At 36.4% G+C, this 17,214-nt stretch overlaps 1 protein-coding gene across 7 annotated transcripts in view; it reads left to right on the top strand.

Moving 5' to 3' along the window:
* The window catches only part of LOC141497129 (uncharacterized), a 29,443-nt gene extending 12,626 nt beyond the window's left edge, over positions 1-16,817 (top strand). For 4 of the 7 annotated variants that reach the window (XM_074199753.1, XM_074199754.1, XM_074199755.1 and 1 more), the window contains 3 exons: positions 3,538-12,144; positions 12,784-12,857; positions 14,876-16,817. In XM_074199753.1, coding sequence (XP_074055854.1) covers positions 3,538-4,949 — 1,412 coding nt within the window. In that variant the 3' untranslated portion in view covers positions 4,950-12,144; positions 12,784-12,857; positions 14,876-16,817. The remainder of the gene's footprint in view (positions 1-3,537; positions 12,145-12,783; positions 12,858-14,875) is intronic. The other 3 variants (XM_074199750.1, XM_074199749.1, XM_074199752.1) reach the window with 3 other exon arrangements.
* The last annotated feature ends 397 nt before the right edge of the window (positions 16,818-17,214 follow it).

Raw genomic sequence — 17,214 nt, 5'->3', positions numbered from 1 at the left:
AGGAAGAAACATAAAGTAAAAGAGATAGCAAGATCAGACAATAAGATAGCAGTTGTTTTTCTAAATTAAATGTAATAGTCATTGGTCCTTGTTCAAACTCCACAGTTCTTTGGATACAGATGATATTCTCCATTAAATAGGATCTTTTTTTAAAAAAAGATAAATCTCTTTGGAATACAGATCTTATATTACTGAAATCAAAGGATATAAACAGATTTATAGCCCTTTGGACTTTGTTCCAAATTCCTCTTTAGAATGGGTGGACCAGTTCATAATTCTACCAGTAATGCATTGGTTTCTCAATTTTCCCCACATTTCCTCCAACATTTGTCATTTTCCTTTTCTGTCTTGTTAGCTAGACTGATAGGTGAGAGGTTGTTTTAAATTGCATTTATCTATCAAGAGTTGTTTTAATGGGGCAGCTAGGTGGTGCAGTGGATAGAGCACTGACCCTGGAGTCAAGAGTACCTGAGTTCAAATCTGCCTTCAGACACTTATTAATGACCTAGCTGTGTGGCCTTGGGCAAGCCACTTAACCCCATTGTCTTGTAAAAACTAAAAAAAAAAAAAATTAAAAAAAAGTTGTTTTAATTTGTATTTATCTAATCATGGCACTTTAGAGCATTTTTTTCATGTGATTATAGAGAGCTTTGATTTCTTTGTCTGAAAACTGTTCATATTCTTTAATCATTTATCAATTAGTTAATGACATATTCTTATAAATTTGACTCAGTTCTCTATATATTTGAGAAATGAGGCCTTTATCAGAGAAATTCGCTATAAAAATCCCCCTCCCCCACCAAGCTTTTTGTTTCTACACTTTTTTTGTGCATAAGCTTTTTAATTTAGTAAATTCAAAATTAGCCATTTTACATCTTGTAATGATTTCTGTCTCTTGTTTTAAATTCTTCCTTTTCCCATAGATCTGACAGGTAAACTATCCCATGCTCCTCCCCTATTCCCTTTCTGTTTCAATCTTGTCCTATTTTGACCATATCTTGGTATCTGGTATGAGGGGTTGGGTTATACCTAGTTTCTGCTCAATCATTTTCCAGTTTCCTGCTGTTTTTGTCAGATGGGGAATTCTTTTGGATCTTTGGGTTTATCAAACACTAAATTGCTATGGCTGTTTGCCACTGTATGTGATATGCTTAATCTCTGACATGAGGCAGCATTAGATGGTCACAACAACAAAAAGCACCAACTATATTAGGATGAATTTGAATCTTAGCTTTACCTGTAAGTTAGTAAACATTTATTGGTTACCTACTATATGCTAGACACTATGCTGTGCCAGGGATATTAAAAAGAGTCAAAGGACAGACCCTGCCCTCAATAAACTTGCAGTCTAATTTGGGATCATTTGCAAGCAAATACATTCAAATGAATTATGTACAGGATAAACATTAATGATTGATAGAATTAGGCTTCCTGTAGAATGTGGAATTTTAGTTGGAGATTTAAACATGTGACATAGGGGAAGCCATTTAATCATTTTTCTCCCTAATTTCCTCAATTGTAAAATGAGGGAATTGAACAAGATGGGTTTTTAAATATCTTCTCCATTTGATATTGTCTGATTCCATGAGGCAAGCCTTCTGATTTTGTACCTTTCTCTTTATGGTGTATTCTTTCTTTTCTTTGAATGGAACATCCCTGAATCTTATACTCTCTTGTCTCTTATTTTTTCTCTTATGACTGTGTTCAGTAAGTTTGCTCCTTTTTTTGTTGTGAAAGCAGCTAGATGGCAAAATGGATAGAGTGTTGACCTGGAAGGACATCCTACCTTGCTCATTCACTGAGCTTTTGACTCTGGGCAAGTCACTTCATCGGGGCTCATTCTCATCTCTTAAATTGACCCTAATTCCTAGAACTGTGGGGAGGTTCATGTGAGGTGACATAAGAGGCCCTTTGCAAACCTTAATAGTGATAGGCAAATGCAGCCTAATATTGTGAGGATTGTTCAGCAGTGTGTTGGAGTGAAAAAGCCTTGGACTGTAGTCTGAAGGAACTGCTTCAAGTCCCATTTTTGACATTTATTATCAGTTCAACTTTGACCAAGTCCTGTATCCTTTAGTCTTCAGTTTCCTCATTTGAAGAGAGATAATCATTGACCCATTTGCATATGTTATGTTTGATTATAATATTGGAAGATTTGTTGAAATTTTAGTAAAAGATGTAGTGATATTTTTCCCAAGTCCATTCTTCTTCTAAACACTTCTGTTTCTTTTAAACATATCACCATCCTTATGATTTTCCATATTCATAGCCTTAGAATTATTTTTACCTCATTTAGTCTTATCCCTAGTGGCTAATTAGTACAGTTGGTAGAACCCTGGGTCTGAAATCAGGTAACACTGAGTTCATATCCAGCCTCAGAAATTTATGAGCTCTGTGATTATGTGCAGGTCATTTTACTTAACCTCTGCTTGCTTCAGTTTTATCAAATGTAAAGTAGTAATAATAATAATAATGGGACTTGCCTTACAGGGTTATTGAGATAATCAAATAAGGTTTTTGTTTTTGTTTTTGTTTTTTGTTTTTGCAAGGCAATGGAGTTAAGTGACTTGCTCAAGGTCCCACAGCTAGGTAATTAAGTGTCTCAGTTCAGATTTGAACTCAGGTCCTCCTGACTGCAGGGCCAGTGCTCTATTCACTGCATCACTTAGCTACACATCAAATAAGTTTTTTTACAGCACTTTTATTTGCTTAAAAAAATTGTACAAACAAATTTTTTTTCCCCTTTTTACATTCTAATGCCAGTTACTGAGTCTGGTCTATTCTGCTTCCACAATATTTCTTGTATTCATCCAGCTCCCCCCCCCCCCCCCCCCCATGGCCACCAACTCTTCCCATCTGGATTATTACAGTAGATTTCTAATTAATTGATCTGGGACAAGTCTCTTTCCTGTCTCTTTTGGCTTTTGTATGTATAACTGCTGATATGACATTCCTGTTTTATTTTTATTTTTATTTTTATTTTTTTAGGTTTTTGCAAGACAATGGGGCTAAGTGGCTTGCCCAAGGCTACACAGCTAGGTAATTATTAAGTGTCTGAGGCTGGATTTAAACTCAGGTATTCCTGACTCTAGGGCCGGTGCTCTGTCTACTGCGTCACCTAGCTGCCCTTGAAATGACATTCTTAAAGAATATATTGGGTAGTGTCTTTCTTCTCAGTAATGTCTGGTGATTCCCTGTTTCACTTCTATCTTACAGTGCAAACTCTGCTGTTTCGATTTAAAAACCTTTTACAGCCTCACTCCAGTAAGACAGTAAATATTTATTAAGCATACACTGTGTGCCAGATGCTATGCTAGGTGATGTAGTTTAGTAGATAGAACACTAACCCTGGGTTCAAATTTGACTTCAGGTACTTGACACAAGCTGATCTTGGGCAAGTCAATTAACCCAGACATATAGGTACTAATATTATGCTACTCTTTATATTTTGAAAGCCTTTTTTTTTAATTAATGGAAGAGACGATTAAATGTAGAACAGTATTAACGAGGGATAATGACACTTTTTATTTTTTTCAGATTGTGAGACTGGGACTGAAACCAAGGAATCAAGCATAAAGCTGGGTATTTCTTTAAAAGAAGCATCCCTAGAAGGAATCACAAAGCATTTTTCCTGGGTCACCAAGTTTGGAGGAGTTTGGCAATGTTCTTCCAGTTTTGTGAAGCAGGAAAATAATAAGGAGAAATATGCTAAGCCAATAAAAATCTCTAGGAGCAAAATTTCCAGTACTATGAGAGGTCCTGAGTATTATAAATATGACAGAAACTTAAGTCCATCATCCATACGTTTTCAGCAACAGAGAGTTTCTCTGGGAGAGTGTTCTCATCAAGGTGATACTCAAAGAAGGATCTTCAGAGTGTGTTCAGACTCAAATAAGTGTAATAAAATTTACTCAAGAAAGATATTTTGGAAGCCTAACAAATGTGAGAAATTCTTTAGTCACAATTCTTATCTTATTGAGGCCAGTAAAAAACATGCTGATGAGAAAGCTTATGAATACAAGGAATCTGAAAGGGCTTTCAACCAGAGTTCATCCTTTTCTATACCTCAGACAATCCATATGAGAGAGAAAATTCATAAACACAATGAATGTATTTCAGGACTAGGTGAACATCAGAAAATTCATGCTGGAAAGAAAACTTCCAAATGTAATGAATATGGGAAAGCCTTTCACCAGGGAACAGAACATACACAAAATCAGAAAGTTCATTCAGAAGGAGCATTTTATGAATGTATTGAATGTGGGAAGGTCTTTGCTTGGAATTCAAGGCTTGCTTTACATCGACGAATTCATACTGGAGAAAAACCTCATGAATGCAATGAATGTGGCAAGGCCTTTAACCAGAGAATTCATCTTACTCAGCATCAGAAAATTCATACTGGAGAAAAACCTTATCAGTGTAATGAATGTGGGAAGAAGTTTAACCAGAAAATACATCTTATTCTGCATCAAAGAATTCATACAGGAGAGAAACCTTATGAATGTAATGAATGTGGGAAGGCTTTTCGAAGGGGAGAACAACTTACTCGACATCTGGTAATTCATACTGGAGAAAAACCTTTTGAGTGTAATGAATGTGGGAAGGCCTTTTGCCATAGAATACAACTTGCTCAACACCAGAGAATTCATACTGGAGAAAAACCATATGAATGTAATGAGTGTGGAAGAGACTTCAGTCGGAGCACATACCTGACCGAACATCAGAGAATTCATACTGGAGAAAGACCTTTTGAATGCAGTGAATGTCCAAAAGCCTTCCGCTGCAAAAGATTGCTTACTCAGCATCAGAGAATTCATACTAGAGAAAAACCTTATGAATGCAGTGAATGTGGGAAGACCTTCTGCCAGAAATCAGGACTTAATCAACATCAGAAAATACATATGGGAGAGAAAAGTCTCATGAATTTAATGAATACAGGAAGTTCTTAAGTCAAAACATCTGAGAACTATTGTCAGAAAAATATTATCAATCTAGTGAATACGCAAGGCCTTTGGCCAGAGAATAATCCTTAATTCAGCATTATAGAAATCTTACTGAAGAAAAATGTTAGAAATGTAATGAACATGAGGAGATCTTTAGTCAGAGAATTCAACTTATTTTACATCAGAATTCATAGTGGAGAAAAAACTTGTTAAGTCTTAAGGAAGTTTAAGTTGGAAAAAAGTATTAGAAAATTTTTAGAATTGGAAGGAATCTCAGGAGTCACCTCATCCAACCTAGATCTAAAAGAATTTGCCATTATGATGTTCCTGACAAGTGATTGTCTAGTCTCCTTGTTAACTTTCAATTATGGAAGTTCCAATCATGATGTGTTGTGGTTTTACCATTTTCCTTTTGGACAATTATCATTGTAACATCATCCTTTCCTGGAATAAGGCTAAATTCTCATTTTAACAAAATTAACTCATCGTTCCTGAGTCAGATCTTGTAGACCAGAAAAATTAATCAGCTGCCCATAATACATTCTTCAAATACTTCAACAGAGGGAGTAGGCCAATCAAGAACCCTCTCTAAGATAAAAATTCTAAGTTGTTTTAAGCCTTCTACATGTAATATCGGCTAAAGTTTCTTTACCTTCACGATTTTGCCTTTTCTGGATGCTCTCCAGCTTCATAGTGTCTTTCTGAAACTATGGCACTGAAATCTGAATAGAGTATTCCACATGCACAACTGAGACTTGAGTACAGGACTACTAATTTCTTTCTCTGAGCTATTACTCTTAATGTGACTCAAGATAGGCTTTTACAATTTCTAAATCATACTGCTGACTCATTTTGAGGGTAGCGTCTATTCAAATTCTCAAACCTGTTTTTTTCCCTCCCATAAATTGCTATTCAACCTTGCCTTCTCATTTTCTTTTGAGAAATAGGTTTTCTAATTCAAATATAAGACATTTTACATTTGCTTCAGTTTAATTCTAGTTTAGTAAATATAACCCAATGGTTTATCTTTACAAGGCCTTTTTCATTTCTGACTCTGCCATTCTGTATCTTGGGTTTCGCTCCTTTTTTCTTATTTACAGATTTGATGAGACATATCATTCATCAAATGTGCTCATTGAAAATTGAGCAATGCCAGCTTTGAAAGTAAAACTTTAGTCTCAAATTACAGATACTGAAATTAAGTGCTGCATACAATTTATTTCAAATTTATAAGGCTTTTGCATTTTAAATCTACTGTTGATTGAAAAAAATTCTACATGCAAATGATAGAAAATTAATAAAGCATTAGCAAATACTGAAACTTTTGACTTTACTATATTAAGCCTGTTCTCTTAAGATTGCTCTCTTAATTTTTGTGATTCGAAATATCTCTTATCCTAGATGTCCTTGAAGCTATATAATACTGTTATGATTGCTTGTCACTTCTATTCTTGACTTGTTTTCTCTTTCTGTTCAATGAACAATACTTTTCTTAATTTGTAACTTCAGTGCAAACCCTATTCTATAAAGTATTTTTTAGTATTTTCTGCAAATATTTCCACAAGAACTTCTTAAAATGACCATGTGAAAGATACTAGAACCCCTCTCCCACATATATTGCAGTAGTGATTTTTTAAAAAATTTATTTAAGGCAGTGGGGTTAAGAGTGACTTGCCCAAGGTTACACAGCTAGGCAATTATTAAGTGTCTGAGACTGGATTTGAACTCAGGTCCTCTTGACTCCAGGGCCAGTGCTCTATCCACTGTGCCACCTAGCTGCCCCGGCAGTAGTGATTTTAAAATGACAACAGATGAAATGATTAAGAAAATCAATGAGAATTAACTGTAATGTCATCAACCTTGACTAAGCCTGTACTAAAATGTGGCTGGAAGACTGGGAATGATGACAGAGAAGTTGGCCACAGAAGCCAGTATGATCTGTACTAGTTTCAGAAACCTGTGGGTACTCTACAAAAACATCAGGTGGAGAATAAGCCATTTTAGGACTAGTAATTGGAGACCTGAAACCAGCAGTATAGCAGTACAACATATCAGAACAGAAGCATTGGGGGAACAAAAACACATTATGTTACTACCCAGGAAAACTTGATTTCCTGTGCACTCCTAAGAACTCTGGAAGCTCAATCTAGTACTTTGAAAGGAGATTAGAACAGAAAGTGGAAAAAAGCAATTGAAGTAGACTCTCCACAAAACAGAATGGAGCAAAGGCTCAGTACAGGAGATGGCAAGAGACTGAAAAAAAAAGATTACTATGTGAAGTATTTACAGTTAGAAACAACTTATATGGAAAAGAGGTCAAGATGAGTGAATTTAAGAATCATCCAATTTCTGAAAACCAAGACCAAATGAAGATCTTGGGAACTAAATTTCAAGAAATCATAAAAGAAAAAAATGCCCAGATCTGTGTATCACAAACAAGTGTCCCATGAAACTCTGCTATCATTGAATATTGAACTATCATATTCCAAAAGATAAAAAAAAATTGAAATTACAGGTAACTTACACTGAAAAATAGCGCTATTCTACAAGGGAAGACATCAGTTGTTAATAGAATAGAAGGTATCTGGAGTCAAGACAAGTCTAGAAAGGTAAATACACTTGAACAATTGAAGTAACTAAATGGGGATGGAATGCTTACTTTCAAATTGGGAAAAGAGAATGACTTCAGAATCCTAAAAGCTTCAAGGGTCTCAGATAAGACTGACCAAAAAAAAAGGGGGGGGGACCAAGTGGAATTGGCATTGAATTTTGTTGTTTGTTACTTGTTTTGTTGGTTTTAAGAGATGAAAGGAAACGAAATGAAGGGGAGAAGAATATACACCATGGAAATGAGGATAGCTTGGGAGGAAGGTCAGACATGGTATTTTCATCTGAACTGGAAAATGGTTGAATTGTAGGAAACACAGTTTTGTATAGAAATATGCCAAACTTAATGCAGAAATCCGGAATGCAAACCTAATTCTTAAGTTCTTTAAAATAATGATGTGATGATGGGGCAGCTAGGTGGCGTAGTGGATAGAGCACTGGCCCTGGAGTCAGGAGGACCTGAGTTCAAATCTGGCCTCAGACACTTAATAATTACCTGGCCGTGTGGCCTTGGGCAAGTCATTTAACCCCTCCCCCCAAAAACTAAATAAAAAAATTGATGTGATGAAGGGGAAGGATAGAGTTGGAAATTTAATTGAATTAAAAAAGAAAACATTTAAATAAAAAAGCAATTTAAATAGAGCATTCAAGGGAAATTTAAAAAAAATTTGAAATGGAGCAGAAATATACTTCCATATCTCAAAACTGTTATAAAGCAGTAAAAAGCCATTTTGTATTACTTAAAAAAGAAGAAAAAAGGAAAATAGATGAATGGGATGGACTGGACAAGGAAGAAGAATAAATAGTGGAATTCAGTAATGTATTTAATAATTCTGTCAAACATTACATAAGAGACAGTCCCTATTTGGTAAGCATTGTTAGGGAAGTTGTAAAGCATTCTGGCAGAAATTGCACCATCATCTTATATTGTATTCCATAAATTCAAAATATGTCCATGAGCATTTAACATCTTAGAAGGAGGAACAGTTCATATGTCTTTCATAGCAGTGACATGGGGTTGGTTGGATTATTACCTAAACAAGGAATAAAGACAAGTCATTTGCATTAACTCATTTTGTTAATATTCAAGACATCTCCAGCTAACATATACATCAAAAGACATTCTTCAATAGTTATCAAAGGATGGAAGCAGGTCTTTTAAAAAATGCTTTGAGTAGCCATAACTATGAATGCTACAAATCATCAGTAATAGAAGAAATACAAATCAAAACCACCTTGAGGTTTTGTTCAGTTGTTTCAGTTACTTACTATGATTTGACCTCTGAACCCATTTGGGGTTTTCTTGGCAAAGATACTGGAGTGGTTTGCCATTTTCTTCTTGAGTTCATTTTTTAGATGAGGAAGCAGGCAAACAGGATTTTTGATTTGTCTAGGCTCACACAGCTAGAAAGTGTCTGAGGCTAGATTTGAATTCAAGAAGATGAGTCTTCTAATTTCAGGTCCCAAAACTATCCACTGCCTATTCCCTGAGATTTTACCTTATAATCTTTTGGTAAAGATGACAGATGATGAGGATAATTGATCTGAGATGTATCGTATGTAGAATTCACACAACCATTCTGGAAAGCATTTAGGAATTATGCAAAGAAAGCAACTAAAATATCTCTATACTTTGACTCAGTCCTCTGTTGCATGTATCTTAATGGCATTAGTGGCAATAAAAGTCCTCACAAACACCAAAATAATTTATGTCACCATAACAAAGAACAGAAAACAATAACAGTCCTCAATGTGAATTGTGAAAGAAATTGTGCTTTAATGAAGTTTTAATGGGCCATAATAAATATTGAGAAACATGGGAAGGCATCTGAACTGATGCAAAGTGAAATGAACAAAACAAGAAAATTTATATAGTGAATCCAACAATGTAAATTAAAAAAAAACCAAGCAATTCAAAATATATTGTGAAATTTTAAAGACTGAACTTTGCCTCAAAGAAAGCTAAAGAGACCATGTTCCTTTACAGAAGTGGGGATTCATGGGTGTGGAACATTTCACCTGTCATCACATTTTTTTCAATATGTTGATTAGTTTAGTTGGACTTTATTTTCCTTCCTTTATTATAAGGATTTTCAGGTAGGGAAGGGTTGTTGCCCATAGAAGTAAAATGTTCTTTCGGATGAAGTGCTCTCCCAACCCACAGGAATTCTTTGTAGCAGATCCTTTATACTCATCCCTTCATTATTGCAACATGGATTTGGTAGAGGTGTATCATCCTTTTCCATCTGTCCCTTAACTTCCTTCTTTCTAATTGGATAACCTCTTGCTCTGTAAATTCTTCCACCAAAATTCATCTGAAGAGGATCCATAGAGAAATTCCACCTTTCTCTTGAATTTTAAATTTCCACTTAAATCTTTATCCCTTTATGATTCTTCTTTTACCCATTGGGTCACTATTTTTCTTTTTTAAACTTTAAACTTCTAAACTTTGCTTAAGTCACCAGGAATGTTTCAGTCTCAATGTCCCCAGGTGTTTGGGGATTGGGGGGGAGGGGAAGTGTGGAGGCATAAATTTATATTGAGGCTTTTTCATTTACAAATTGCCAAATACTTAAAACTATTCAGCATCTTCTGGATCTGTGACCACCAGCCCTTATATGGAAATGTGGAAGATCACACACTTCTCAATACCTCTCTACATGGAGATCACATGGATTATGTACTAGTTAGTAGGGGAAGGGCTGACAAGACAGTAGTATAGTGCCCAATCCTCCAGCAACCTTTCAGAGAACTACTTGTACTATACAATTGATACAGATGATTACAAAGCGAATTCTTGTACTTGGGTGACTGACTAGACTTAGAGAACATTGGGTTGTTGCAGAAAGTATGCAAAGTTCCCTATCTATTTACTGGGCCTTGGATTCATAATTGGAATAAGAATCAATACTGTTTCTGCGAGGACCCTGGGCAAGTCACTTAATCTTTTTCCAGATTCAGTTTCCTAGCTGTAAAATGGAATATTAATAGCACCTACCTCAGAGGAATTGGGAGGGTCAAATGAGATAATAAATATAAAGCACATTGCAAACTTTAAAGCACTATAACAGAGCTATTTAAATTGCTAAAGGCCTAATCTTAAGTTCCTCAATCCTTATCTCTTCTGTGACTTTTGGGTCATTCTTCTAAAAAAAAATGACCTTTTTTCTAGGTTTTTGTGACCTTGTTCTTTTTAGCCTGCCTGTTGCTTATCAACCTTATTTGCTAGATCATACTTTCAAAATCTAGTTTCCTAACAAGGCTATATCCAGACCTCTTAATATACTTGCTCACTCGGTAATCTCATCAACTTCCTTGGATTCAGTTATTGTTTTGCTTCTAGTTTGAGATCTCAGATGATACATGCTACTTCTAGGAGTCAAGGAGATAATGTGCTTTGGAGTTTAGATCTATGAGAGAAATTTTAGAGAGAGAGTATGAAAAGGGTTAACTTCAGAAAGTTGATGAAATTATTTCCTCCTGTGGTGGGAAAGTTGGAAAGGACATAAGAAAGGAGATGGAGACATCTTTTCAGATTAAACCCTTTACCTTATTTCAAGGAGAGGATTTTTGGGAAGAGAATTTACTTCTTATCTTGAAAGAAACAAAGTAAGAGAGCTGTTATCAAAAATGAAGGAAAATTAGTTGTTATAGTGAAGACTTAGATGAGACTGTTAATCATTCCCACAGTCAAAATAACTAGGTCTATTATTTTCACTTGTTTGTGAATTTTATATATTAAATATTTAATTTTAATATATACTATAAATAATTACTTTTGGAAAGGAGTTTTCTCCATTTTATTAAAAAATACATAACCTGAACAGAGATGGGGGCTTGAACTGAGGGGGCAAATTTCTGAGAAGATAATAAAATCTACCCTTTGATATCTCTAGTGTACAGAATAAGAGAATGAGTCAGGTAGCTGGCTGAGGGGTCCCATATGGTTAATGTCTATAAACATTGCTACATTAATATTTTATTTGTTGACTTACAGAACAAACTTATGAATCATATACCACAAATAATCATTTATCTCCAATTTAAAGAAAAACCTTCATCTAAGGAAACTTTCCCAATATTCCTGTTGATATTTAAAAGATAACAATAGAAACCAGTTTTTTTTTTAGTTTTTTTGCAAGGCAATAGAGTTAAGTGACTTGCCCAAGGCCACATAGCTAGGTCATTATTAAATGTCCGAGGTCGGATTTGAACTCAGGTACTCCTGACTCTAGGGCCGGTGTTCTATCCACTGTGCCACCTAGTCACTCCCAAGAAACTAGTATTTTAAAAACAATTGTGATACAGTTAGACCATATTATTTTTCTACAGGATTCCAAAAATATCAAATGAGTCACATATAGAAGGTGTTTGGTTTTGTTTGTGGAACATTCTGAAACATATGTAATGGTCTGGATCCTGCTCAAACCCTGCCTCTAGGTTCACATGAAGGGTTAGCACATATGTATTTGGTGTTGCAGGAGAGGATGTGGCCATAGACTTTACCCAGGAGGAATGAGGGCACCTAGACTCTTCCTGGAAGGAGCTGTTCAGGGAGGTGATGCTCAAGAGCAAAGCAACTTGGCATGTCTGGGTAAGGACAGCTCCTCTAACTCAGACTATGTGCGTTGGGATCCTTTGTTTCTAACTTGAAATGTGTGAGGCTGTCTCATGTTCTGTATGATTATTGCTTGACTTCTCTCTCCTTTGGAGAATAAAGTGAGGATTTTATTTGTTTTTTTTTGTTTGTTTTTTACAAACTAATTCCAGGTTAAAGGTATTTGCTTTATACAGTTGGAAACTGGAGGTTTCATGGTGGAGTTCCTTCTGCCTCATTTTCCTTCAGAGAAAATTAATTAATGTTGACCATTTTAGTAGCAAATGCTCTCTAAATGACTGATTTGGTGGTAAAACTACCAACATATTAGAGAAAAGGAGAGTCAGCTCACACAGAAAATGTCAGTGGAGCTTATTGGGCTGCATTTAATTGCAGCACCTATTAAATAACAAACTAAATTTCTCTGCAGATCCTGCCTAGTGAATTGTTGCCCTTTCTGAATTTGGTTGCATTTCATGACTTGTTCCCTCCTAATACAGATCATCCTTCAAAGATCCTTTGAGTGACTCACTTTGTAGGTCTTAGCATGACATACTTTACTTAGGCAGAAGGGAAAAGGCCTGAATTCTGAGGTATCTCTTTGTCCCTCTCCTTTTCCCATTTTTTGATGCCTAGGACTTGAACCTCCAGACCAGACCTGAAGCACCTTGGATAGCAAAGGAGAGACATGGAGGCAGGCACATGGCCAGGTGAGTTGAGGGAGTGAAATGCAGTTTGATGTGGCTACAACTTGTAAGATGGGGGGACAGGCTTGTGTCATCATTTCCTTGGCATCTGACCTCTGTGGGGAGGGTATTGTAAGCTGCTTCAGAGACTATTATCTTGACCCCAGTAAATCACTTTTCTCCCCTCCCATGTCTTCTGGACTCAGAGAAAGAGATTCCTTTGGTGGCAAGGGGAGAATTTTTATTTGCTTCTACCTTCTCAAGTTTTGGGAATTTTAATACTGTTTAATGTAGGTTTCACAAAGCCCCCAAGTCTGGGATCAGTTAGACCTGAGTTAAAATTCAACCTCAGACATTTACAAACTTTGTGACTCAGGGCAAGTCACTTCACCATTGTCTCAGTTTCCTCATCTGTAATATGGGAATAAGAAAAGCACTTAACCTCCTAGGCTGGATAGTGAGGACAAAAAAAAAGATGTTTGTAAAATGCTTCACAATCCTTAGAATGCTAGAGAAATGCTCAAGATTGTTATTTATTTATTTATTTATTTTTTTTACATAACTCTAGTCCTGATCAGTGGTTAATTCCAATTCAGCTTTTTCCCTTTGTCACTTCAAAGATTTGAAGTAGTTTATAATACAATTCAAAGAACCCTGCTGTGATATCAGATCTGAATTCTATTTTTACCTCTGACTTAGTCCCCTTGTGATCTTGAGCACATTAATTGAACTACCTAAGCCTCAGTTTCCCCATCAATAAAATAAGAATTTTGGGCAGGAAAGCAATAGAAGTTACTGAAGTCTTGCCCTTTTACTTTGTGTTCTTAAGACATGATACTTGTGAAAGTGTCATACCATGTCATATCATAGTTTATTCAAAATCAATGAATCGGGCGGCTAGGTGGTGCAGTGGATAAAGCATCGGCTTTGGAGTCAGGAGTACCTGGGTTCAAATCCGGCCTCAGACACTGCATAATTACCTAGCTTTGTGGCCTTGGGCAAGCCACTTAACCCCATCTGCCTTGCAAAAACCTAAAAAACAAAACAAAACAAAATCAATGAATCTATTAGCAAGTGTTAATTATTAAGTTCCTACTATGGACCAGGAACTAGACTCAGGGTTGGGTTGTAAGCCCCCAAAAGAAACAGCCCCTATTTCCCCAAAGTTTATGTTCCACTGAAGATGGCCGCAAGTCAGTTTGAAAATATAGCAGCACAAATATAAAGGCAATCAAAACCGATGTATACAAGTTAGTTACGTGCAAATTCATTTGGGGGAGATCACAACGGCCTTCATGAAGAAGAAACTTGAGTTTTGTCTGTAAGGACATATATACAGGGGAGAGGGAAAGAGAATTTGCCCCGGCCTTGGAGGACAATCCAGACAAAGGCACTGAAGTGAGGAGTGCCATGGGGAAGAACAGAATGGCCAGTGTGGTTGGATCTCAAGAGCGAAGAGGGAAGATAATATACTAAGTGGCTGGGAAGATCTGCTGAGGACATGTAGTATTGGACTTTAAAAGCTAAGTTCCTCAAGGTATTAGGCTGCTTCTGAATTCTTTGACTAGGGGAATAACAAGTTTTCAAGTTAAATTACTTTGCAGAAGTTTATTGCAATAATCTAGGCTGGAGGAGCTGGGGACCTGCCTTAAGGTAGAGGTGGGGCAGATGCAGAGGGTGAACCAGATGGGAAAGATGTTGGGAAAGATCTGGAAAGATTTGATTGCTTGTGTCCCCAATTTTGGTTTTGTTAGTGAAGAAAGCAGGTTAAAGCCAAGAGTACAAACTTAAGAGATGGGAAGGACCATAGTAATTTTGAGAGAAATAGGGCAAATGTGAAAGAGCAGGATTTGAGAGGAAAGTTCAGGAATTCTGTTTAAACAGGTTGAGTTTAGTCAAGCAATAATTTCACACAAAGGTTGTTTCTAATCCTTTTTGCTATTACTGATAAAATTACTAATTTTTTTTTTGTGTGTGGGGGCTTTAAAGGGATTAAAACATTTATATATCTTACAGTACATTACCATTTTTTTTTTCTTTAGCTCAAAGGAGACGTGAGATGCATAAGTATAGAGAACCGAGCCCAGGTAGTCCCATGGCCTATTTGGGTGCAACCTGCAATAGAACAATCGACTTCACAGTGGCCCGATGGACCGCAGCTGGACACACTGTAACTTGACTCTAACAGGGATGTTGTTTTGGCCCTTTTTGAGAACAAAGGAGAATAACCAACCAACCAAACAATATTGCTTTCCAAAATGATGGCAAGACATGCTTCTTCCCACATCTGAGCCAGTTTTATTTTTAATGAGTATTTGTACTTTGTTTGTCTTCTGTTAATTTAATGAGTATATGTGCTTTCTCAAAGTCATCTATTGGTATGTTTCTGTTTGCTAGAGGGTTTAAACAGCTTTTTAGGAAGTTATAATAATACTTGGTTCTTCTTTTAAGAACTTTGTTTATTTTCACAATTTGATATTGTAGAAATGAGTCTTAAATAAATTTGCATCAGTTTCTTGCAGATTGTAAATGTCAGATTTGGGGTATTAGCTACTTGGGGAACCAGGATCCAGGATTTCTCTATTTTGGCCTCAGTTTCTTCCTTTCTATAATTAGAAAGCTACTGTAGACAATTTGTAAGGTTCCTTTGTACTTTAAATCCCATGACCAAGTTGTTGGGGGCTCTGCTGACCTGCAGTGGAGTGAGGAAAGAGTTACATGACTGAAGGCTGTCTGGTAAATGAAGAGATGGTACTCCCAAGTGATGGTAAAGAGAGTCTGCTTTATTGCGATGTGCACAGGCTCATATAGCAAAAGAACCACAATGTCCCTTCTTTTTTCTAATCCTCTGAGAACATTGAGTACTTCCCAGGTAGTGTTGTATGCCCTGGGCTATCAAGTGCATAACTGCTTATCTTCCTGGAACATTGTATGCTTGGTAAGTAACTGCTTTAGCCTCCTGGGGATTGGGGAACTGATTTAAGCATAGAGAGCAGGCTCCTTCCACTGAGAGGGCCTGTTCAACCATCAAGGCCAGAGTTCCACTCAACTGTGATCCTCAACAGTACTTTAAATCCCATGATCCAGGTATACCCAGGATTTTCTGCTTCAGTTCCAAATAACTGTGCTCATCTGGATTTCCTGGAAAAGCATTAACTCTTGGACCTTTTCCTAAAAACATCCAATTCAGGTAGACTCTGAGGCCTAGAGTACAATCAGTAGAGTATTACCTTTTTGTTTCTCGATAATCAACAAGACATTTTCTACTTCCAACCAAGCTGAAGGCCAATAACTTTTATTCACAATTCACAAAAGTACATATTTGCAGGATCTCTATGTGAGTGGTCAAGGTGATTCAGGTTCATTACTTCCACACCCTGAAATTCTCTCTTAAGAACTTTGGAAGTGATTGTGCTTCATGGGAAATAGTGGTCAAAGGACTATCCAGCATGATGTGCCCTCATCGGAGATGGTGCTGTGTTCTATGAGCCCAAAGGAAACCTGAAATACTTAAGTTTAGAATATCACCCCAGGTATTCACTTGGACTATTTGTACCCGACTTGTGGTAAAGCTTGTGATTCCAAACTTGTATTGGTCTGATCAGTCACAGTTGAGCACACTGTTACTTATCTCTAATATAGTGATGTTGTTTTGATCTTCAGTAATGAAGGACAAGAACCAACTATATGGTTGACATTTGTATCCCAAATTCAAGAAAACAATATTAGTATTGTAAGACTAATGCTCATAAAATTATAAAGTGTTGGGTTGACTGGGATTCTAGAGATTACCTAGGCCCTTCTTGTTTTATAGATTCAGAGTAAAATCATTTATATTACATATGCTAGACCAGGATTACTGTATTTTTACCTTCTAGGATTCTCCAGTACCTTTTTTTTTTAGGTTTTTGCAATGCAATGGGGTTAAGTGGCTTGCCCAAGGCCACACGGCTAGGTAATTATTAAGTGTCTGAGACCAGATTTGAACCCAGGTACTCCTGACTCCAGGGCCAGTGCTTTATCCACTGTGCCACCTAGCCGCCCCAGTACCTTTTTTTAAAATTATTTTTTCTCCCCAATTACATGTAAAAACAATTTTTAACATTTATTTTTTTTTGAATTCCAAATTCCATTCCTCCCTTCCTGAGACAGTAAGCAACCTGATGTAGGTTATACATATGTAATCATGTAAAACATTTCTATATTAGTAATTTTATGAAAGAAATTTTAAAAAATGACAAAAAAGTGAAAAGCAGCATGCTTTAGTCTGTATTCAGACAATGACAGTTCTTTCCCCGGAGGTGGATAGCAGTTTTCATCATGAGTTCTTTGAAATTGTCCTAGATCATTCTATTTTGGAGAATAACTAAGTGGTTTTACA

The sequence above is a fragment of the Macrotis lagotis genome, chromosome X, assembly GCF_037893015.1.
Source record: "Macrotis lagotis isolate mMagLag1 chromosome X, bilby.v1.9.chrom.fasta, whole genome shotgun sequence".
NCBI lineage: Eukaryota > Metazoa > Chordata > Mammalia > Peramelemorphia > Peramelidae > Macrotis > Macrotis lagotis.
Note: the sequence above shows the minus strand (reverse complement) of the source record. Positions and strands in the feature narration are given on the sequence as shown.